At 36.9% G+C, this 25,452-nt stretch overlaps 1 protein-coding gene across 2 annotated transcripts in view; it reads left to right on the top strand.

The window, feature by feature from the left end:
- The window catches only part of INO80 (INO80 complex ATPase subunit), a 131,703-nt gene that overhangs the window by 2,710 nt on the left and 103,541 nt on the right, over nucleotides 1-25,452 (top strand). For both annotated transcript variants that reach the window (XM_090270437.1, XM_090270436.1), the window contains exons 2-4: nucleotides 23,086-23,271; nucleotides 23,764-23,933; nucleotides 24,024-24,091. In XM_090270437.1, coding sequence (XP_090126563.1) covers nucleotides 23,129-23,271; nucleotides 23,764-23,933; nucleotides 24,024-24,091 — 381 coding nt within the window. In that variant the 5' untranslated portion in view covers nucleotides 23,086-23,128. The remainder of the gene's footprint in view (nucleotides 1-23,085; nucleotides 23,272-23,763; nucleotides 23,934-24,023; nucleotides 24,092-25,452) is intronic.

The raw sequence follows: 25,452 nt of genomic DNA, 5'->3' as shown, positions 1-25,452 counted from the left end.
CTTTGCACTCTAAAGAAGCGTGTGAACCTCTTTTTAGAATATGACATATTTTATTTATTAGATTAGAGCAAAACATTTATTTTTTTGCATTTCTGGAGGACAGAAGTCTGAAATGGGTCTCTGGGCTGGAGTCAAGGTGTTGGCAGGGCTGTGTTCCTTCTGAGGACTCTGGGATCTGTATCTTTTGCTCCTCCAGTGGCCCAGTTTCTTCATCTCCAAAGCCAGCCATGTAACATCTTTAAAAAAAAAAGATTTTTTAAAATTTTTAGAGAGAGGGGAAGGGAGGGTAAAGAAAGGGAAACATCAAGGTGTGAGAGATACATCAATTGGTTGCCTGTCCCTGTCCCCAGCTACGGAACCTGGGCTGCAAAGCAGACATGTTCCCTGACTGGGAATTGAACCTGCAACCTTTTGGTTTACAGACTGGCGCTAAATCCAGTGTGCCACCCGCGCTAGTGCGCATCTCTTTGCCTTTCTTCCACATAGTAATTTCTCCCTCAGTCTCTCTTATGGACTCTTGATCATGTTGGGCGCACCTTGTGTTGTTACAATTAAATATCATAGGCTATGTGCCTTGCACTTGGCTGCTTTCTTTCTGTGTCTTCACATAGTAGAGCAAATATGACTTTTAAATGTATATAGTTCAAAATGAGAATTTCTAGCCATGGGAGAATACATTCATTGCTACAAGGGGAAAGCAGGTCTGAGAGAACAAAGTAGGAAGTCAGTCTGTGCTTAGCAGAGTGGCAACTGTCTTGTGGTTAAGAGTGTGGGCTCAGAAGTCAGATTGCTTGAGTTTGACTGTCTTTGCAGGTGACTGACCCCCTCTGTGCCCTAATTTCCTCATCTGTAAAATGGAATAATAAAAGGACTCACTTCATCCAATCATTCTTCTATTCTATGAATACTTATCAAGTACCTACCATGTGTCAGAGCCCTGGCTGGTTTGGCTCAGTGGATTGAGCGTCGGCCTGCGAGCTAAGTGTCGCTGGTTCGATCTTCCAGTCAGGGCACATCAGAGAAGGAAAACTCTGACTCCAAAAAACCTCCGCTGCCTTGCGGCATACCTCTTCAGGGGAAAGGCTAAGGGAGTAAACCCCGACAGAAAATCTGGAGCCGGAGTCCCTAAGGCGGTTTGACGTAGTCAACACCGGCAACTCCTGCGGCGCACCTGAAGCCAAGCTGTATTGACTCCGTCTTTCCCTTGGACCCTTCAGCTGCGAAGAGAGGGGGGGTCTGCTGCATGGGCAACAGCAGACCCTCCATATCACCCTGCCCAGGCTCTGTAGCTTCAGCTTCACTGGAGAGGACACTCCAGCGTCATCGCAAGATGTCGATTCAACACGGGAGGAGACAGATACCGTGTCACTCCCGAGTCGGACTGCACAGCCATTCTCGGTGGTGCAGATAGACTCTTAAGAAGCTACACCATCGTCTCTCGAGACGGACGGCTGCCTCCAACTCCAGTTCAGTTCAACATGGCTTTTTAATTATGATATGTCTTAGCTTGGGCCTCTTTGCATTCGTCTTGTTTGGGACTTTGTGCTTCCTGGACTTGCATGTCTATTTCTTTCACTAAATCAGGGAAGTTTTCTTTCACCGTTTTTTCAAATAGAGTTCCAATTTTTTGCTATTTCTCTTCTCCTTCTGGTACTACTATGATGCGAATGGTGTACCTCTTGAAGTTGTCCCCGAGGATGTTTATACTGTCCTTCTTCTTTTTTGTATTCTTCTTACTTCTTGTGATTAGTTGTTTTTTGCTTCCTGTGTTCCAAATCATGGATTTGATTTTCAACTTCATTCACTCTAGTATTGTTGCCCTGTAAATTGTTCTTTATTTTAATTAGTGTATCCTTCATTTCTGAGTGGATCTTTTTTATGCTGTTGAAGTCCTCACTAAGTTCCTTGAGCATCCTTATAGTCAGTGTTTTGAACTCTGCATGAGAAAGTGCTTATCTCCATTTTATTTAGTTATTTTTCTGGAGTTTTAATCTGTTCTTTCATTTGGGCCATATTTCTCTGTCTCCTCGTTTGGGCAGCCTCCCGGTGTTTGTTTCTATGTATTAGGTAGAGCTGCTATGACTCCATGTCTTGGTATGGTGACCTAAGTAGGTGTCTTGTAGGGTCCAGTGGCACAGCCTCCCCTATCCCTCAAGCTGGGTACTCAAGATGTGCCCTGTATGTGGACTGACTACACCCTCTTCTTGTAGTTGAGTATTGGTTGCTGTTGGCAGATCAATGGGAGGGATTTACCAAGGCCAGTCAGCTGGAGGACTGGCTGTGACCATTGACCACCAACCTCTGACCTCCGTGGAGGATCTGCTGTGTAGGGGCAGGGTGGTGGTGCCCCGATGTGGCCTGTAGTTGTCCACTGGGTGTGCTGTCCCTGGGGTTTCCCAGGTGGTGCAGGCCAAGGTCAGCCCCACATGTGTTTTGCCCGTGGCCACCCTGCCTGAGCTATAAAGCAGTCTGAGATGGCTGCTACTTATACTGGGCTTGGAGATTCCCAGGCAAAGTCAAGTTGTGAATCTAGGTTGGCTGCTTCTAGTGATGGGCCTGGGGCTCACTGAGGCCAGCTGTTGCTTGTTTAATAGGATTTAGGCAGTTGTGAAGTATGAGCCAAGATCAGCCAATCATATGGAAAAGTAGTGTGGGTGGGCCTGTAAGTTGGGTAGAGCAGAGTCTCTGGTGAGCTCCAAGGTGGGTGAAACTGTCTTAACCAGGTTGATGGAGACTCAGATATGGCACCAGATTGCCGGCTCTGTGGGGGGAGGGTTTAGAAAAGAGACAGTGGCCTCTGCTCACCTTGATTCCAGACACTTCACTTCCTCCCCCTGCACGCCACTGGTGCCCTTCAAGCCATCACCCAGCACTGGAGCTCAAAGGGAGTTAGTCTGAGTAGGTGAGTCTGTATGTGGGTTCTTTAAGAGTAACTGCTTAGGGCTTCAGAAGTTTCTTAACTGACTCAATTCCCACTGGTTTTTGCAGCCGGAAGTTGTGGGGACTTACCTTCCTGTACTGGAACCCTGGGTTGGGGGGGCCTGGTGTGGGACTGGGACTCCTCAATGCTGAGATATCCCTCCAGAATTTTTATCCACCACACGTGGGTGAGGGACCAGCCTGTTCTGCATCTGCTCCTCCTAATTGTCTCAATGGATGTGGTTTTTTTAATCCATAGCTGTCAGATTCCATTCAGCTTGATTTGTGATAGTTCTGAGTCATGGTTGTTCTATATTTTAGTTGTAATTTTGATGTGGCTATGTGAAGAGGCGAGCCATGTCTGCCTATGCCACCATATTGGCAAGAAGTCTCCTCTTATTCATTTTTTTAAGTATATTTATTGATTATATTGTTACAATATCCTCTTTTCTTTTAAAAGAACAAATAAGGTGCCTCTGGCTTTGCATGTGACAACTATCTTTTCTGGTAAGTGAAGGTAGCTTAAGTAAGATAAACTGGGTAAATCTAATATTTGTGTGCATGAACAGAAAAATGGCTAGCGATCATCAGTATAGCAAAAATAATGCTAGGCCAAGTGGTTACTTTGTCCCTGAGAATGATGCCGTAATGTTACCAGAGACGCCAACAGATTATTAGTTATTCCCAAGAGAATTATGGAAAAATTAAAAATTTTAAATGGACTGAATTATCTCAGTGTGAAACCACAATACATCCACTCTTAGCCTATTGAATGGATTTCAATTATTGTACCTCAAAGAAGAGCAAATTAAGCAGGAGGGAAGTTTCTGGAAAATGGCAGTATAAATGAAGCAATGGTGATGCTTTTGTGTGAAGATAAAGAAATTAGACTACAAGGGAATGGTGAAGACTGAGATGGACTACGATTAAAATGTATTGAATTAGGAAAACATGAATAATGATCCTGGAAAATTAGAAGTAGCTTGGAAGATGAAAATAGTTTGACAGCTTGAATAATGAGTGGTTTGTTTATGAAACTTGATAGCACAAAAGGTGGTTAAGGCCCAAGAACAGCCCAGACATAATTTAAGGATTACAAAGCGAGAGACTTGTGATTCGGTCCTAGTTCATTTCACATTAATAAACATTTAATGATCCTTGTATCTCATAGTTTATGAAACTCCTTGTTCTTTTCATCCATTCAATAAATATTTATTGAACACTTAGTGAATGCTTTTTGATCTTCCCAATAACCGTTTGTTGGACATCTGCCATACTCAAGGGATTGTGGTAGACTGACTCTTAAGGGTGTACAGTGAATTAATAAAATTGTAACTATATGTATGGGTAGTAGAAGGACTCTATAAAGATAAACACACAATTATGTAGAGAATTATAAACCTAAACATTCTCTGAGGTGCTGATATGAATTACTAGTACTTATGGGTTTATTCATTCATTTATTTATTATATTGAGATATTTAAAAATTTTTGTTTGAAGGCCCTAATCTGCCTTGCTAACAGAAGCATTGTGATCCATTGGCAGCGTAGATAGCCCAACCCCTTCTAGATCCTAGAGTTAGATGACCTGGATTTGAATTTTGGCTCTCTATCTTATTAACTGTGTGCCCTCTGGAAAGCTATTTAAGCCTCAGTTCCTTCATCTGTTGAGTTAGGATAATAGCAGTACCTACTTCATAAAGAATAATTGTAAGAAAGCAAGGAGTACGTAGAAGCACTTGAATGATATCTGGCACATAGTGTTCTCAACAAGTGTTAGTTATAATTATAGGTACCATTTTCTTTTGACAGTTTAATCAAGAGTTTAGAGTTTTTACTTGTTTAATCTACAGTTTTAATTTGTAAAGTATGGAAATCAGAACTTTTTATTGTGAACAAAAAATACTTCAAATCTTTTTTTAGATAGGGCAGAGAAAAATTCATCAATAAAGAAAATAGTTGTTGTGTATTAACCTTTGTATTTATGTAATGAATACCAGTAGATATTAATAGAAATATTTTTCTATTTAAGATTATAACTCAACATAGAACTTTTCAGTTCAGGGTCTGAAATATATCTGAATATAATAGTTTGCCTTTTTACAAATCAGCTCCTAGAGCAGGTTTTGGGAAGGTTTTACTGTAAAGGGTCAAATAATAGATCTTAGTCTTTGTTGGTCACACCTTCTCTATTGTAGCTACTCAACTCTGCTGTTGTAATCTGAAAACAGCCGTAGTTAATATGTAAATGAATGAGTGGGGTTGTGTTTCAATAAAACTTTATTTATGGGCACTGAAATTGTAGTTTTATATTTTCTCGCGTCATGATATAAGTTTTCCCCCCAATTAATAAAAAATGTAAAAACTATTCTTACCTGTCAGGGTTTACAGAATTGGGCAGTTGCTGGATTTGACATTCAAGCTATACTATGCTGACTCCTACTGTAGAGTCTTGGCTCTACAACTTCCTGGCTAGGTGATTTTGTCCAAGTTAATATTAAGCCTTATTCCATCTTTTAAAGTGAGGGATAATAATACTGTCTTTTTTATATACAGTTATTAAAAAATAAGTGAAATAATTCATCTGAAGTGCTTAGCACCACTCGTGACACAAACTGTTTAATAAATGCTGTACAATACTGTAATGTAATGGAACCCCCTCATTTTACCTTGAGGCTGTTGGGACCCTGAGAGCATAGGATAGCTATTTCTAAAGTCTGTCTGTGGCTTGCCAATGGCATTAAACACACAGCTTTTTACTTTAGCTTCTCTTTCTACCCAACCATACTGCTTTCATAGAGGATTTAATTCAGTTAAAATACTACTTGATAAAACTATTCTATTGGATGCTGTAATGGTGGATACATGACATTATGCATTTGTCAAAACCCACAGCACAAAGAGTAAACGCTAATGTATGCAAATCAAGCAAAAATCACTTAGGAGGTCGGGGATCCCAGGAAGGAATGCAGACTGTATTACAAATGTATGAAACAAGTCTTAAAGGGGAAGAGGGTAGTGCTGACTTAAGTAACCTAGGAAATGAGTGGAATTTAAGACAAAAGGAACTGTACATAAGCACTGTCTAATTGATAATTAAAGTTATGTCCCATAGTGGTACAGGTTAATCCTGATACTGATATGTATGTATACTGCAATTGAATAATTAAGTAAATGGATGGTGGGAGACAGACTTAGCACTGTTAGAGTGGGAATTTACAGATAAACAAGGGGAAGAAGCTAGAATGGTCCATGTGGTAATGGATCAGAGTTAGAGACATGAGTAATAGAAATATAGATGGTTACATATTGAAATATTTATAGATATGTATATACACGGGGGTTTATATACAGATGTTTTTGTGTTCTTTGTCAGCTGGAAAGTTAAAAGAAACCCAGGAGCACACCTAGTACCCAGTTCTTGGTTTCTAATATCATTGCACAATAAAAGGAATTAGAGCTTCTTGGAGAATTGGTTGGTTCTAGAACTGGGGCAAGAAATATACAAGATGAGCCTGGAGCATCTTATAGTGCCAGAAAGTAAGGAAGTACTCCAAACACCACCATCACCACCACCGCAGCCAGAACCCCACGCTAATGAGGATAGGTCAGAGGAGCCCAAGAGCCAACTGAAAGAGCTCCCAATGGCCATAACTGGAACAGTTTTAGCAGCAGAATAAAGCAGCACTAGATCATAATCCATAATATAAAATTAATTTTTAAGAGTTGATTCAGTAAATGAATATGCTGCGTGGAACTCGCCATTAGCATGGTTTTTTATGCCTTAGGAGCCTCTGGTTAATGGAGGTTCTTTAAGTAATATGGGAGTGATTAGGTATGTGGGACTTTGAAGTTTGACTTCCTGGATTCCAGTTCTGGCTCTGCTACTTCTGGCTGAGTGACTTTAGGTGTGTTACTAAAACTCTTTATCTGTAAAATGAGGTTATAATAGTGTCTATGCTTTAAAAGGATTAAATGAGTTAATGCGTATATAAAATGCACATGCATATAAAATGTTTGGCACATAGCTCTCAATTGAGTGTATATATATATAGCCTTCTTACTACAGCAACATTGAAAGAATTTGGATTCCAACTTGGAAATCTTTGTCATGGAGTCTCTCTCCCGAACCCCCCGAGCTGCTGCTGCTGCTGCTGCTGCTGCTGCTGCTGCTGCTTTGTTTTAAGGTTTTACTTTTATTTATTTTTAGAGAGAAGGGAATGGAGGGAGAAAGAGAGGGAGAGAAACATCAGTGTGTGGTTGCCTCTTGCGTGCCTCCAACTGGGGATCTGGCCTGCAACCCAGGCATGTGCCCTGACTGGGAAATGAACTGATGAACTTTCAGTTTGCAGGCCAGTGCTCAATCCCCTGAGGCACACCAGTCAGGGCCTCAAGCTTCTTGAATAGAGGAAAAAGTAACTTTAATTTTGTGAGTGTTTATTAAGCACCTGGTCTCTTGTAAACATGCCTGCCTTGGTCAAATTGTGCAGACTGTATAGTGAAGTAATAAATAAGATATATTTGATGTTAATAAAATCATCACACATCTAAGTGAATGAAATATTCAATCATTGAAAAGCAGTATTTATTTAAAGTACAGTTCAACTCAAGCTTATTTGCAGCGGTTTGTTCCTAGGATGAATTACCCGAACTATGATTTTTTAGGTTCTTTTGGAGAACACAGTTCTATATAACTTCTGTTACCACCTGTACCAGCTAGTGTCTTCATTCTCAAAATGGAAAACTAAATATAAAAGTGAATTTTGGAATATTGGCTATTTATGGATATCTCTTAACTTTTTATTCTTAATCATAACCTCTCAATATCACTTATGTCATAATGGAGTACTAATTATATATAACTGATAACTAAAATTTCCCAGTACTTTGAGTAGATCTTTATTTTTCACAGGTAACTATCAAGTAAGGTAATGTTATCTTACCTTTGCTGAGGAATGAACTGAGTTGCCCAAGAATTTCTGACCTGAGAATTCAGTCCTTTATCTGTTCTCAGGAGCTTTTTTTTCCCTCCTTCTCTTAGCTATCTCATTCCCTGCAAAAGGTAAGTGTTTTCACAAAACTAGCAGTGAAAGTTGTTGAAGGTAACTGGTTCTTTCATAAGAGGGATTTTTAGTTTTGTTCTCAATTTTTTAGTTTGATAAATGTTACTAATTCATATTGGGTGCTTTTCACCAGAAGATTTAGGAAATATATAGCTTAGGGACCTTTAACATAGCCTAACTTTAAAAACTTTTTTTTTTTGAAAGGTCCACCAGCCACCTCAGGAAACATTTTTTTCTTTTAGATGGTTTCATTTAGTAATATTTAGACCCTAAATGCTTAGTAAATAGGAATTAAATTTGTTTTACCAAATCCTCTCTGTGGTGTATACAGAACTCTCTGGAAGCAGTTGTACTAGTAAGGCTATTTTATTATTCTGATGTTTTTATTCCCCATCTTGGTAAAGATATTCTTCTAGGAAGTTGAAATGATTCTTTCCTAGAAGAAAGCAAATGCATTATAATTGATTATTATTATTTTTTTTAACTTGGTAACATTTCTTTTGGTATAATACTCTTTTCATTAAGGATGAAAAGTAGGGAAGGGAAATGCATAAACATTTTTTTTCATTCTCACAACATACCTATAAGATAGGCCAAAATATTTTCTCTTTGCCAATTTAGAAATTTGTGAAAGGGTCATCTTTTTTTAGTCAGGAGTTCTTCATTCCATTTAAATGCAGATGTTATTTTACTTCTGGAACTTTATGCTTTGGATAAACTCTGGGCTTGTTAACTTGCTAGACTGTTCCCATGCTCTTGTGGTTCCTTTGTTTGAGCATGTTGTTTCTTGACCCCAAATGAGGGCCCTGTCAGCCTTGCTCCTTGAGGGTAAGGCCTTTTCCTCCTCATGTTTAATTCAGTGTCTAGTATATAGTAGTTTCTCAGTAAATATTCAGTGGTCTGAATGGAAAGTTTTGGTTTAATTAAAATATTTGAAAAGTGCTTTGTGATTTACTTAGTTTTTATTTGCCATGTGTATGGTGACCACAACTTTACTGTTCAAATGTGGATACTTTTGAAAGCTAAGGGAGAGTTGACTTTTGGTGATTATGCTTAGGACAACAGGCATAAGATTGAACTGTCTTGGGCAAACCATCTAGGAGCTATGGTCACCCTAGTCATGATGCGTTTTTATTTTTGTTATAGGAGAATCTGGTGGTGAAGAATTGGGAATTTGGAGTCAGTGGTGATATTCAGTAGATCTGAGTTCTAATTTTAGCTTGGGCAAATTATTGAGCTTAACTAAAATGAGAATAAAATTTGAATTGTGAGGATTAAATGAGTTCCTATTAAAGCATCTATCTAAGACACAAAAGCCCCTCCACTCAAGTGTGCTCTTATTCAGTGTAAGAACCCTTGTCCTCTCCTCCAATCATTCCATAGCTATAGAGATTTTACTTTCAACCGAGGCTGGCTTTGACAGCTTCTGTTTATTTATTTATTTATTTAGACAGCTTTTATTATGCTTCAGATTAATTGAAACTTCGGGGAGTGCAGAAAAATTTTTTTAGCTCAGCGGTTGAGCTTGTTTTTTGTTAAAGTTGTGTAATTTTTCGTGGGCAGAAATGAATGCCTTATCAAACCTAATTACTCTCACTCTCAAAATTAATCAAAAATGTTTTCCTCCAAATTTTTTCTTTCAGAATTGCTAAAAGGTATTTTAATAGTTTAGATTTAGCAAAATAAAGAAGTCAGTAGTAACCTTTATTTCAACTAAGTAGAGTGATACAAATAAACTTTAGTGGTTATGAAAAAATTGATTTAAATAAGAATTTCATTGTTAATATTTATACTATCAATGTAATCTCTTTTGGTATTTGAATTATATTTCCCTTGTATTTTTGATGCTTTGCTAATTTAATCTGCTTTAACTATTTGTGATTTTGTATTTAAAGATTTTATTTATTTTTAGAGAGGAAAAGGGAAGGAGAAAGAAAGAGAAACATGGATCAGTAGCCTCTTGCACTCCCCTAACTAGGAACCTACCTGGCCAGCAACCCAGGCATGTACCCTGACCAGGAATCGAACAGGCGACCTTTCGGTTTGCAGGCCATTGCTCAATCCACTGAGCCCCACCAGCCAGGGCTATTTGATTTTTTTTTTTTTAAAGGAAACCAAAGAAAAGCCATTTTTGTGTACTTTGTCCATTAGTAGAAGCATCCGCATTGTGAAGCAAAGGGGTCTATTCTGGTACTAACACTGTCAACTACTTCTGTATTGCATATGACTTTGTAGATAATAAGGTAATGCAGAAAGACCTAAGGATAAACAATAAGAATGATACAGATCCAACTAAGAGAAACGGGGATTATTTGCTCATTAAGTATACAATAAATTGTTACTTCCTTAAAATATTGGCGAGTTGCCCTGGGTGGTTGCTCAGTTGTGTCCTCTGGTACACCAAAAGGTTGCAGGTTTGATCCCTGGTCAGGACACATACCTAGGTTGCAGGTTTGATACCCAGTCGGGGCACATATGGGAGGCAGCCAATTGATGTTTCTCTTTCATGTCAGTGTTTTTCTCTGTCTGCCTTCCTCTCTCTCTAAAACATTAATAAACATACCCTTGGATGAGGATTAAAAAAAACAGTGGTCTGATTATCTGGATTCTAATCCAGATTTCCTATTAGGTAGTGTGAACTTGGGCAAGTTACTCAATGTTGTAAGTTTTTGGTTTCTTATCTGTAAGCGGGATAATAATAGTAACAATCTCCAAACAGAAAATTATTGGGTGGGTTCTGTGTGCTGAAGGATTATACTACCGCTAGAATTTTGTAAGACCCTTGTATGAGATTTAAATTTGTAAAGTGGCACAAATATTTTTCTCAACTTACTACTTACTTTTTACCTGTGTTTTTTTTCCTATGCAGAAATGATACATTATTAGCATGTTTAATGAGATATAATTCTCAGTATGAAATTCACCCATTTAAATTGTACATGGTTTTAGTATATTCATTGGTTTTAGGAGACTGTATTCACAACTTTGCAACAGTCACCAGTCTTAAGTGTAGAACATTTTCATCAGCCCCGAAATAAACCAGACTACCTATTAGCAGTCACTCATTCCTCCCCACCCCACAGTGGAACCACTAATCTTATTTTGTTTCTGTGGAGTTACCTTTTCTGCATGGTTCGTAGAAATGGAATTATACAATACGAAGTCTTTGCTGACTGGCTTATTTACTTAGCATGATGTTTTCAAGGTTCATCCATGTTTTAGCATCTATTGGTATTTCATGCCTTTCTATTGCCAAATATTATTCCACTATATGGGTGTACCACCTTTTATTTATCCACTCATCAGTTCACGGACATTTGTGTTGTTTTCACCTTTTCGCTGTTGGGAATACTGCTATGAAGATTCATGTTTAAGTATTTTTGTGGACATTTGTTTTCAGTTCTCTTTGGTATACCTAGAAGTGAAATTGCTGGGTAATATGGTAACTTTGTGTTTAACCTTTTGAGAAACTGCCACTTAGAAAATGGTTGTACCATTTTACATTCCTACCAGCAATAGTATTAATATGAAGGTTCCATTTTCTCCACATTCTTGACAACACTTGTTACTATCTTTTTTATTATAATCTAGTGGGTGCTAAGCAGTATCTCACTTTGGTTTTGATTTGTACCTCCCTGATGGTTAATGATGTTAAAATCTTTTCATGTGCTTATTAGCCATTGGTATATCTTCTTTGGAGAAATGTCTCTTCACATCCTTTGCCTATTTTAAAATTGGATTACTTGTCTTCTTATTATTGAGTTTTAAGAGTTTTCAAAAATATATTCTGGTTATCAGTCCCATTTCAGATATATGATTTGCAAATTGTTTTTTCCCATTTGTGGGTTTTCAATTTTTTTATACCATTTATAGCACTAAAGTAAATTTTGAAGAAGCCCAATTTATCTATTTTTTTGTTGTTGTTGCTTTTGCTGTTGGTATGATATCTAAGAAACCATTATCTCATCCAGGGTCATAAAGATTTACCCCATTGTGTTTTCTTCTAAGAATTATATAGTTTTAAATTTAGGTCGGTGATCTCTTTTGAGTTAATTTTTGTGTATAGTGTAAGGAAACATCCAACTTCATTCTTCTGCGTATGGCTATCCAGTTGTCATAGCATCATTTGTTAAAAATTCTTGTTTCCCTCATTGAATTATTTTGACTCTTATTAAAAATCATGTGACTAAATGTGTTTATTTCTGGACTCTGAATCCTTTTTCATTCATTGATCTACATGTCTACCATTATGTCAGTACCACACATCTTAAATGATGATAAGTATGAGTCCTCCAACTTTCCTTTTCATTTTCAAGACTGTTTTGGTTATCTTAGATCCCTTGCATTTCCATATGAATTTAGGTCAGCTTGCCTGTTTCTGCAAACTAACAAGTAAATACATAAAGCCAGCTTGGATTTTGATATTGACTCAAGAACCATGGAAGGTCTTTTCATTTATTTATTTACTCATTTTCTTTCAACAGTGTCTTTTTTTCAGTATATATAAAGTCTTTGGTTAAATTTATTCCTAATTATTTTGTTCTTTTTGATGCTATTATTAATGGAATATTTTTCCTAATTTCATTTTCAGATTATTCACTGCTAGTGTGTAGAAACATAATTGATTTTAGTACATTAATCTTGTACCCTAAAAGGTTACTGAACTTATTTATTTCAGTCATTTTAGCTCATTCCTTAGAATTATCTATATACAAGATCATGTCATCTGTACATACAGTTTTACTTCTTTCAATCTGAATGCATTTTATTCTTTTTTTTTTTTTTTTAATTTCCTGGGTAGAACTTTGGTACAATTTTGAATAGAAGTTGTAGAAGTGGACCTTGTCTTGTTCCTGGTCTTTAAGAGGGGGATGGCATTCTGTCTTTCACCATGATGTTAGCTGTGAATTTTTCATAGATGCTCTATCAGGTTGATGGAGTTCCCTTCTATTCCTTGTTTATTGAGTCTTTTCATTTTGAAATGGTGTTGGATTTTGTCAAATCATTTTCTTTGTCTATTGAGATGATTAAATGGGTTTTATCCTTTATTCTATTAATGTGGTGTAGTATATCAATTGATTTGTAGACGTTATACCAGCCTTACATTTGTAGTATAACTTCTACTTGGTAATGGTGTGTAATCCTTCTATATGTTGCTGAATTCAGTTGTTAATATTTTGTTGAGGATTTTTGGGTGCAGATTAGTCTGTAGTTTTATTATGATGTCGTTGCCTGGTTTTGGAATCAGAGTAATACCAGAGTCATAGAATGATGTGGCAAGTGTTCTTTCCTGTTCAATTATTTGGGAGAGTTTGTGCTGGATTCATACTGATTCTACTTTAAGTGTGTGATAAAATTCACCAGTGGAGCCATTTGGCCTGGGCTCTTCTGTATGGGAAGTTGGAAGCATTAAATTTTATATGATCGTATTCATCAGACTTTTCACTTTTTGTTACTTTGGACCTACATACATACATAGAAGCCTAACGTGCAGTTTCCTAATCAAAGATGTAAATATTTGTAAATAATGCAGTCAGTGGGAGTTACAAATTTTCATGTAACATTTAACATTGGGTAAAACATTCGTAAGTAATCATCTTTCCTGAATTTTCATGGCACTTTATACAACTCTTAAGTGACTTCTCAGTTACATTTTTAAAATGGAATTTATTGGGGGTGGCATTGGATTGCAAAACCATGTAGGTTTCAAGTGTACAACTCAATAAAACATCATCTACATACTGCATCAGGCACCCATCACCCCAAGTGAAGGCTCTTTCGTTCCCATTTTTTCTCCCTTTGCCCACCTCCATCTACCCCCTAGGCCCCTCTCCCTCTGGCTATCACCACACTGTTGTCTCTGTCTGTGTGTTATATATATGCTTTTTTGCTTAATCCCTTCACCTTTCATCCAACCCGTCTCCCCTCTGACAGTTGTCAGTCTGTTCCATGTATCCATGCCTTTGTTTCTGTTTTGTCAGTATATTTTGTTCATTAGATTCCACATATACGTGAGATCATATGGTATTTTCTTTCTCTGACTGACTGATTTAACTTAACAGGTCCATTCATGCTGTTGCAAAAAATTTCGATTTTTTTTTTTTTAATGGCCGAGCACTAGTTCATTGTGTACATATGCTACAACTTTTTTTATCCTCATGTACTGATGGGCATTTTTGCTCTTTCCAGCTCTTGACTATTATAAATAACACTGGAATGAACATAGGGGTGCATCTATTCTTTCAAATTAGTGTTTTGGGTTTCTTTCTGTTCTTTATATATTTTGGAAATTTACCTTTTATCAGAAGTATCATTGGCAAATATGTTCTCCCATTCAGTGGATTCCCTTCTCATTTTGTTGATGGTTTCTTTTGCTATGCAAAAGCTTTTTAGTTTGATGTAGTACAGTTTGTTTAATTTTTTCCTTTGTTTCTCTTGCTTGAGGAGATAGGAGCAAAAATATTGCTATGAGAAATGGCTGAAATTTTAGTGGATATGTTTCCATAAAGGATTTTTATGGTTTCACAAGTGAGATTTAAGTCTTTAATTCATTTTGAATTTATTCCTGTGTATAGTGTAAGTTGGTGGTCTAGTTTCATTTTTTGCATGTATCTGTCCAATTTTTCCAACACCATTTATTGAAGAGATTGTCTTATCCCATTGTATATTATTGCCTCTTTTGTCAAGTATTAATTAACCATAAAGGCATGGGTCTATTTCTGTGCTCTGTATTCTGTTCCATTGATCTGTATGCTTGTTCTTGTGCCAATACCATGCTGTTTTGATTACTATGGCCTTGTAGTGTAGTTTGATATCAGGAATTGTGATACTTCCAACTTTGGTTTTATTTTTCCTGAATATTGCTGAGACTTTTAGGGGTGTTTTGTGGTTCCATATAAATTTTTGGATTATTTGTTCTATACCTGTGAGGTATGCTATTAGTGTTTTAATAGGAATTGTGTTGAATCTGTAGATTGCTTTGGGTGGTATAGATATTTTAATAAATTTAATTTTTCCTACCCATGAACATGGTATATGCTCTATTTGTATCTTTCACATGTTCTTCCTTCAGTATCTTAAAATTTTCCAAGTAACAGGTCTTTTACTTCCTTGGTTAAATTTATTTCTAGGTACCTTATTTTCATGGTTTCTCAGGCTTTTGGCTGAGATCAGGTGTAGTGCCCAGGTGTCTTATTTTGTTGTTATTGTTGCAATAGTAAATTGGATTGTTTTTCTTAGTTTCTCTTTCTGATGGTCCATTATTGGTGTATAAAACTGACATCTGTTTCTGAATATTAATTTTTATTCTGCTACTTTGCTGAATTCATTTATTAGATGTAGTAGTTTTTTAGTGGCATCTTTAGGGTTTTCTTTGTATGACATTATCTGCGAGTAATGACAGTTTTATTTTCTCCTTTGCAATTTAGTTGCCTTTATTTCTTCTTCTTGTGTGATTGCTGTGGCTAGTACTTCCAGTACTATGTTGAATAAGTGGTGAAAGCAGATATCTCTTGTCTTGTTGCTGATCTTAAGGAAAATGCTTTTAGTTTTTGTCCATTGAGTATTATTTTGGCTGTCGGTTTGTCATTATATGGCCTTATTATGTGGAGGTATAATCCCTCTAGTCCAACTTCTCTGAGAGTTTTACCATAAATGGATGCTGGATTTTATCGAACGCTTTTTCTACATCTATTTATATGGTAAGTGAATTTTATCTTTCATTATGTTTATGTGATGTATCACATTTATTGACTTGTGAATTTTGTACCAACCTTGCATCCCAGGAATAAATCCCACTTGACTGTGATGTGTGATCTTTTTTAATGTATTGCTGGATCCAGTTTGCTAATACTTGTTGAGGATTTTAGTATCTATGTCCATCAGGAATATTGCCCTATAGTTTTCTTTCTTCGTAGTGACTTTATCTGGTTTTGGAATTAGAATAATGCTAACCTCATAAAAAGAGCTTGGAAGATTTCCCTCCTCTTGATTTTTGGAATATTTTGAGCAGGATATATGTATGTTCTTTGAATGGTAAAATTCGCCTGTGAGTTTTTGTTTGGTGGGAGTTTTTTGATTACTGCTTCAGTTTCACTAGTTGTGATTTGTCTTTTCAAATTTTCTGATTCTTTCTGATTAGGTTTTGGAACATTGTATGTTTCTAGTAATTTACTAGTTTCATCCAGATTTTCCAATCTGTTGGCATATAGTTGTTTATAGTATTTTCTTATAATCCTTTGTATTTCCGTGTTGTCATATGTTACTCCTCTTTCATTTCTGGTTTTATTTATTTGGGTCTTTTCTTTCTTTTTCTTGATGAGTCTTGTTCAAGGTTTGTCAATCTTGTTTATCTTTTCAAAGAATAGCTCTTGGCTTCCTTAATCTTTTATAGTGTTTTTTTGTAGCCTTTTATTTCTGCTCTAATCTTTATTTCTTTCTTTCTACTTAGGGCTTTGTTCTTTTTCTAGTGCTTTTAGATGTAGAGTTAAATTATATATTTGAGATTTTTAAAAATTTACTTTTTTTTTTTGCTTCTTGAGGTAGGCCTGTAATGCTATGAACTGCCCTCTCAGGATGGTTTTTGCTGTGTCCCATAGATTTTGGGTTCTTGTATGTTCCTTTTGTTTCTAGGTAACTTTTGATTTTTCCTTTATCTCATTGTTAACTCATTTATTGTTTAATAACATGTTATTTAGTCTCCATGTGTATGAATGTTTTCAGTTTTTTTATTGTAATTGATACCTAGTTATATCATTGTGGTCAGAGAAAGATGGTTGATATGATTTCTATCTTCTTGAATTTGTTAGAACTTATTTTGTGACCTAACATGTGGCCTATTACAGATGTCCCATCCCCCGCCCCATTTTATCCCTCTCTACCCAGCCCCCTCCTTCCATTCAGTCCCAACAGCGTAGTCCACGTCTGTGGATTCTTCATGTATGTTCTATGACTAATTCCTTCACATTCTTTTTTTTAAAATGTTTTATTGGTTATGCTATTACAGTTGCCCAATTTCTTTTCCCTCTTCTCCTCTCCACCCAGGGACCCCACTCCCTCCAGTTGTCACCCCCCCCCCTTAGTCCAAGTCCATTGGTTGTGCATATAGTTCTTCTCAAACTCTTCCTGTCTACCCCACTCCCTCCTACTATGCTTCTTAATTTCTGCATCATCTCCCTCCCTTTCCCCCCTTCCTCCTCCCCACTGACCTCCCCCCGTGATGTTCCCCATACCTATAATTGTTTTCCCACTCTCACTGCCTACTTAGTTTGCCTTTGTTTTGGTTCCTCTTGCTTCTGTTGTTGGTTGTTGTGATACAGTTTTCATTTTAATGTTCATAGTTTTGATCCTCCTCCTTCTAAACAAGTCCCTTTAACATCTCATATAACAGTGGTTTGGATCTAATGAACTCCTTCAGTTTTCCTTTGTCCTGGAAGCACTTTCTCTGCCCTTCTATTCTGGATGACAGCTTCACTGGACAGAGTAATCGTGGTTGTAGGTTTTTGCTTTTCATTCCTTTGAATATTTCTTGCCAGTCCCTTCTTGTCTGCAGAGTCTCCTTTGAGAAAGCAGCTGATAGTCTAATTGGTACCCCTTTGTACATAATTCTCTTCTTCTCTCTTCCTGCTTTTACAATTCTCTCTTTATCTTTAATTTTTGACATTTTGATTATAAAGTGTCTTGGTGTAGTTCTCCCTGGGTCCAGTTTATTGGGAACTCTCTGTGCTTCCTGGACCTGTAAGTCTATTTCCTTCCCCAAGTTATGGAAGTTCTGCTTTATTATTTTTTCACATAATTTTTCAATTTCTAGTTCTTCTTCACCTTTTGGCAACCCTATAATTTGGATATTCACTCTCTTATAGTTGTCCTATAAGTTTCTGAGCCTCTCCTCATTTTCCTCACTTCTCGTTTCCTCTTTCTGCACTGGTTGACTGTTTGTTCCTTCCCTATGTTCCAATTTGTTGACTTGATCCCTGGTTTTCTTTCCCTCACCACTTGTTTTGTGTGTGTTTTTGTTCATTTCAGCAGGACTAGCCTTCATTCCTTTCCCGTCTTGATTAAGTCCTGCTGTTAGTTCTGTAAGCTGTCTTATAACTATAGCTCTGAGCTGAGTCTCAGAAAGATTATCCGTCTGTTTGTCCGTCAAATTCATGTATTTGCTTTCTGGTCAGCTGCATGTTTGGTATCTCTATCATTATTCCTGCCATCCTGACAGGTTTGTTTACCTTTTCTTCTTGGGTGGGACTGTCACACCTCCTACACTATAGGGGAGTGAGCCCCGTGCACGTGTCACTACCGGGCGACCGTTCTCGCCATGTTGTGGCGTTTTGTGTTGGGGCGGGGTTCCAAGATGGATTCCTGTTGTTCACTCTCCGCTGAGAGACTGGGAGCCTCCTCCTCTGCCCCACGCCCTCTGGGCCTCACAGTTCGAGGCAGTGGGGGTCTGCCTTCCCTGGCATTGTAATTGCGAGCTGACAGGTCTGGACTGCAGCCGAGGTGTTCCCCTGGTGTTTCTCGCTTCCCCTTAAATACAGGTGTCTGTGCTTACCAGGTCCTACCACTCATCACTGCAGCTGCCGCCTCCGGCACAGCTTGATCTCTCCGCCCCGGCTTCACCCCTTCTACCCGTCCGGACGAGCACCACTTGTTATAACTTCATATGTTGGACTTCCATGTAGCTTTATTTTCTGGAACTTCTGGTTATCTCTGGTTTTGTGGTAGTTGTAGTCCTTAGTTGTGAAGGGAGACAGAGTGTGTCAGTCTAGGCCTCCATCTTGGCTGGAAGTCCCCTTCACATTCTTTCAGTGTCCCCCCCCCACCCCCTTCTCTTATAGCTGTCAGTTTATTTTCATGTGTACTTTAGAAGAATATATATTCTGCTGCTTTGGGATAAAATGTTATGTAAATATCATTTAAATCCATCCAGTCCAGCGTGTCATTTAAGGTTATGGTTGCCTTGTTGATTTTTTTGTCTAGATTTATCCATTGATGTCTGTGGGTTGTTAAAATCCCTTACTATGACTGCATTGCTGTCAGTCTCTCTAATGTATACCAAGACTTTATGTATTGAAGTGCTTCTGTGTTCGGTGTATGTATGTTTATAAGGGTTATATCTTCTTTTTGGATCTATCTTTTTAGTATTACGTAGTGACCTTCTTTGTCTCTTGTTATGGCTTTTGTTTTGAAGTCTTACTTTGTCTGATAGAAGTATTGCTACCTCAGCTTTTTAAAATATTTCCATTTGTATGGAATATTTTTTTTCATCCCTTCACTTCCAGTCTGTTTATCTTTTGTTCTGAGGTGGGTCTCATGTAGACAGCATATATATATATATATGGGTCATGTTTTCTTATCCATTCAGCTACCCTGTTTTTTTATTGGAGCCTTTAATCCATTTACATTTAAGGTTATTACAGTATATTTGATAGGTACTTATTTAGTGCCATTTTATTCTTTATACCCATGTTTCTCTTTCTATTTCTTTTTTACTCCTTCTTCTTCAAACAGGTGCTTTAACATTTCTTGTAATACTGGTTTGTTGGTAATGAACTCCTTTAGCTTTATTTTTTGTCCGGGAAACTTTATTTCACTGTTCATTCATTCATTCATTTAGAGGTGGGAAGGGAGGGAGAAAGAGAAGGAGAGAAATATTGATTTGCAAGAGAAACATCGATTGGTTACCTCCCATATATGACCTGACTGCAGATTGATGTATGGGACGATGCTACAAACAACTGAGCCACCCAGCTAGAGTGAGAAATTGTTTGCATTTTTATACACCAGTAATGAACTATTAGAGAAATGAAGAAAACAGTCCTATTTATAATTGCATCAAAAAATAAAACATATTTAATAAATTTAACCAGGGATGTAAAGACCTGTACTTGTAAAAAATTATGACATTGAAGAAAAAAATTGAAGAAGATACAAATAAATGGAAGCATATGAGTATACTGTACTCATAAATAAGAAGAATTAACATCCTTAAAATGTCCATACTTACCCAAAGCAATTTATAGATTCAGTGCAATAGCTATCAAAATACCAATAGCATTTTCCACAGAACTAGAATAAATAATCCTAATTTATACGGAACGCAAATGAGCCCAAATAATAGCCACAGCAATCTTGAGAAAGAAAGTTAGAGGTATCATGTGACCTGCTATCAAACCAAAATACAAGCCTCTAGTAACCAAAAGAGCATGGTACCGACTGGCATTACAACAGACACATAGGTAACTGGAACAGAATAGAGAACCCAGAAATAAACCCATACCTATATGGTCAGTTAATGTATGACAAAGGAAACAAGAATATACAATAGAGTAAAGATAGTCTCTTCAATAAATTGTGTTGGGAAAACTGGACAGACAAATGCAAAAAAATGAAACTAGACCACTCTATTATACCATATACAAGAGTAAACTCAGGATGGATTAAAGACAAATGTAAGACCCAAAACCATAAAACTTCTAGAAGAAAATATAAGCAGTAAACTGTTTACATTATTATTAGTAATATTTATATCTCCTCAGGCAAGGAAAACAAAAGATAAATGGGACTTCATCAAACTAAAACGTTAGTGCACAGCAAAGGAAACCATCAACAGAATGAAAAGACAACCTACTGAATGGGAGCAGATATTTCAAATGATACATAAGAGGTTAATATCCGAAATATATAAAGAACTCATGCAACATAACATCAAAACAAACAAAACAACTCCAAAACAAAATAATATGATTTAAATGGGCACAGGGCCTGAATGGACATTTTTTCATAGAGGACAGAAGGCCAATAAGACATGAAAAGATCCTCACTGTCACTCGTCATCAGAGAAATGCAAATTAAAACCATAATGAGATGTCACCTCGCACCTGTCAGAATGGCTATCATCAATAAATCAATAAAGAGCAAGTGACAAGTGCTGGTGAGGATATGGAGAAAAGGGAACCCTCATGCACTGTTGGTGGAATTGCAAATTGGTGCAGCCACAGTGGAAAACAGTATGGGAGTTCGTCAAAAAATTAAAAATAGAACGACCATATGACCCAGCAATTCCACTTTTTGGTATTTATCTGAAGAAATTGAAAACACTATTGCAAAAAGATATATGCATCCCTTTGTCCATTGCAGCATTCTCTACAATAGCCTAGATATGGAAGCAACCCAAGTGTCTTTTGATAGACGGGTAAAGAAGAGGTGGTACATTTATATAATAGAATATTATGCACCCATAAAAAATTATGAAATCCTTACCATTTGTGACAGCATAGATGGTCCTACAGAGTATTATGCTAAGTGAAAGACAAATACCATGTGATTTCACTTATACATAAAATCTAAAAAACAAACAAAAGAGGTACAAACTCATAAATAGAATAAACTCATGGTTGCCAAATGGGAGGGAGGTTAAGGTGAAGGGAAGTACAAATTGGTAATTTCAAAATAGTTGCAGGGATGTAAAGTATATATAGGGAATGGAGACAGTGATATTTTAATAACTATGGTGTCAGGTGGGTATTACACTTACGGGGGTGTTACTTTGTAAGTTACTTAAGTGTTTAACCACTATGCTGCATATCTGAAACTAACAGTATTGAATGTCAGCTGTAAATGAAAAAAATTTTTTTAATTTAGAAATAAAATTATTTTAGAATTAAAAACAGAAAATTAATTGACATTCTGTAACGGTTTGTTTTGGATTCTGAGGTATGTTCTATTGGTTTATGTGGTTATCCTTATTCCGTTATCACTATAGCTTTATAATATTTGTTAAAGATTTTATTTTTATTTATTTTTAGAGAAAGGGGAAAGGAGGGAGAAAAACATTGATGTATGAGAGAAACATCGATCAGTTGCCTCTCACACGCCCATAGCTGGGTACCAGGCCCACAGCCCAGGCATGTGCCCTGACCAAGAATCGAACCAACAGCCTTTCGGTTCACAGGCCAGCACTCACTCAATCCACCGAGCCACATCAGCAAGGGCTTTAATATGTTTTAAAATCAGGAGTGTAGATCATCCAGCCCTGTTCTTTTAAAAAATTATTTTGGCTATTCTGGTTTCTTTGTGTCTCCATATAAATTTTAAGAATCAGTTTGTCAATTTTTGAAAAAAGGAAGAAATAGCAGCCTGCTGAGATTTTGATAGGGATTGTGTTGAATTTATAGATCAATTGGGGGAGGGGGAGATTTCAAAGATTTCCATAAGTAGAATGATTGTATTAGAAAATTTTAAAAACTGTAATAAAAAGAAGACACCTCAAGGTAAAGATATTGTGGTTTCCTTTAAAGTTTATACCATAGTTTGTTAGATTATGAACTTATAAGACATTACTTACCACTTACTGAGTCCTCATTGTTTGTAAGATGGTGATCTAATTGCTCTATGTATTCTCATTATCTAATCCTGGCTTCACTTCTTAATTTTTTTTCACATCTTAATTTTTTTAAAAGATAACAAGATGTTACATGAAAGATGGAAAATTGTTGAACTGATTATTTCTCTAGTGAAGATACTCCGACTCTAACATTGCCTTTAACAACTTAAAGTAGCAAAGAGAATGAAAGCTCAGACTATACTTAATGTTTCTTATCCTCACTTATTCTTTTTGCTCGTTTTCTAAGTCACTTCTGTATTTTATGGCATGTTTGTAAGGGATTGTAAAATACTCTACCAATATATCTAACCTCCTGTAAATGGAATACATCGGACATATATACAAATTAAATACAAAATGAAAAAATGCAACAGCTGTTTTGTGGGTGATTCTGAGAATAATATGGTAATGCTTTTCTCTGAGGTGTACAGCAGTGAGCTTGTGGTATAGATTGGAGTTAATGTAATTGTTAATTGTAGGGCAAAACAGAAATGGGTATAAATTTTAAGGCACTGTTTAAGGCAACATATGACAGTTTTTCTGTATTTTGATGTTGTTATCCTTTTAACTTTTACCTTTGCATTAGAAGGCAATGCCTATTGTGAGCTTTATAATGATCTCACTACAGTCTAGGTCTGATTTCTTTTCATATTGATCACAAACAGGCAAGATAAGGGGAGAGTAATAGTATTTCATCTTTCACTGCTTATCTCTATCATATAGCCGTGCAGTCGGAGACCCTTGTGCATGAAGACAGATTTGTTCTATGGCCTCGGAGTTGGGTGCCGGGGACGATGGCGGCTGCACTGAGCTGGCAAAGCCCCTCTATCTTCAGTATCTGGAGAGGGCTCTCCGGTTGGACCATTTCCTGCGACAAACATCAGCCATCTTCAACAGGAATATTTCTAGGTATGCTAGTCCATCTTCCCACTATGATGTTCAGCCATATTTCTGATTCCCATTATCACTGTAGACTTTAGGGTTAAAATAAAATACTTCACGATTTTCAGCATGTTTGATATTCTGCTTTTCAAATAAAACAGTGAACTTATTCAAATGATAAGTTTCTTCTATAAAATGTTCAGTCCTTTTTTTTTTTTTTTTCTTTTTAATCTTCGCCCAAAGGAACGCTTATTGGTTTTAGAGAGAGAGGAAGAGAGACATCAGTGAGAGAGAAATATTGGTTGGTTGCCTCTCGGATGCACCCCGTCCAGGGACTGAATCTGCAACCTACTCTCTTGACTGGGAATCGAACCCATGACTTCTTGGTTTTATGGGATAGCATTCCAACCAACCAAGCCACACTGGCCAGGGCTAAAATTTTAGTTTAGTCTTAAGCATAAATTATAATACTTTACTGGGTCAGCTCTCATTGTGGATTCACTATTTTTCAATTTATAGTGATGAAAGTGAAGATGGACTGGATGACAATAATCCTTTATTGTCCCAGTCTGGGGATCCCTTAATACAAGTTAAGGAAGAACCTCCAAATTCATTGCTTGGTGAATCTTCTGGAGCAAGCAATTCTGGAATATTAAACACGTACTCACTGAATGGAGTTCTACAGTCAGGTCAGTGTGGTATGAGATCCCTCTTTGGACTATCAGTTCTTTTGGGGTAGTCATTCTTTTATTTATTATTTTTTTATGTTTCTTTCACAGAAACAAAATCTGACAAAGGGAATTTATATAACTTCTCTAAGTTGAAGAAGAGCAGGAAGTGGCTAAAGGTAAGAGAAGACAGAATGTTTAGAATTCGAATAACCTACTCACTACAAAAGGGAAAGATATTGATGCATTCTGACACATTGGCAGGGCTTTTTATAGCAGTCAGTTTTTTTATTCTGGGTGTGGTTTTTTGAAGAGATTATAGAGAGCAATCTAGAAGACTCAGTGAAGTTCATTTTAGTAAACACTGTTGAGTACAAAGTACTGTGGATCAAGGGAGTGGAAGTATATATTAGATAAAATCCTTGCCCTCACTGGCTCACATTATAATTGGGATATTTAATCTACTTTTTCCTACTCCTTGAGTATTTTATTCATTCACCAAATGTTAATTGAGTGCATCCTACATACCAGATACTGCTGTACATAGATAGAATTCCTGCTCTATGGAGCTTACAGTCTAATGGAGGGAGGCAATGAGTGAGCCTATAAGCAAATAAATAAATGTGGTTTTAAAGAAGTAACATTTCAACTGATTTCTAAATGATCAGAGAGAACTATGTGAAGGTTTCAGATGTGAGCATATCAGTTAGAAGGAATAACTGGGAGACTTCTGGTCAAGATGCAGGCATAGGTTAACATGCTTCGCCTCCTTACACAACTAAAGAAAATATTACAACTAGACTATAAAACAGATACAACCCAGAGCCATCAGAAAATCAAGCTGTATGGATGTCTGACAACCAAGGATTTAAAGAGGCCACATACATCCAGACAGGTAAAAAAGGCGGAGAGACTTGGAGCTGCAGTCCCACACTAGGTTACATTAAGTGAAATAAAGAAAAATCTACAGGGAACCAACAGTGGAGGGAATGAACCTGAGAATCAAATCAATTATTTGGAACATAAGAAAGAAAAAGATATTCAACCAGAGCAGCAAGAAGAAAAAAAGAATTAAAAAAAACAAAGAGTCAGTAAGAAGCTTCTGGGACATCTCCAAACATACCAACATCAGAATCACAGAGGTGCCAGAAGGAGAAAAGGAAAAGCAAGAAATTGAAAACTTACTTGAAACAATAATGAGTGAAAGGAAACTTCCCTAATTTGGAAAAGGAAATAGACATATAAGTCCAGAGAGCACTGAGAGTCCCAAACAAGTTGGACCCAAAGAGAACCATACCAAGACATATCATAATTAAAATGCCAAAGGTTAAAGAGAAAGAGAGACTCTTAAAAGCAGCAAGAAAAGCAGAGAGTTACCTATGAAGGGATTCCCATAAGACTATCAGCTGATTTCTCAAAAGAAACTTTGCAGGCAAGAAAGGACTGGCAAGAAGTATTCAAAGTGATGAAAAGCAAGGACCTACAACCAAGATTACTCTACCAGCAAAGCTATCATTTAGAATGGAAGGGCAGATAAAGT

The sequence above is a fragment of the Furipterus horrens genome, unplaced genomic scaffold (genome assembly GCF_987537825.1).
Source record: "Furipterus horrens unplaced genomic scaffold, mFurHor1.1.pri manual_scaffold_3, whole genome shotgun sequence".
Lineage (NCBI taxonomy): Eukaryota > Metazoa > Chordata > Mammalia > Chiroptera > Furipteridae > Furipterus > Furipterus horrens.
Note: the sequence above shows the minus strand (reverse complement) of the source record. Positions and strands in the feature narration are given on the sequence as shown.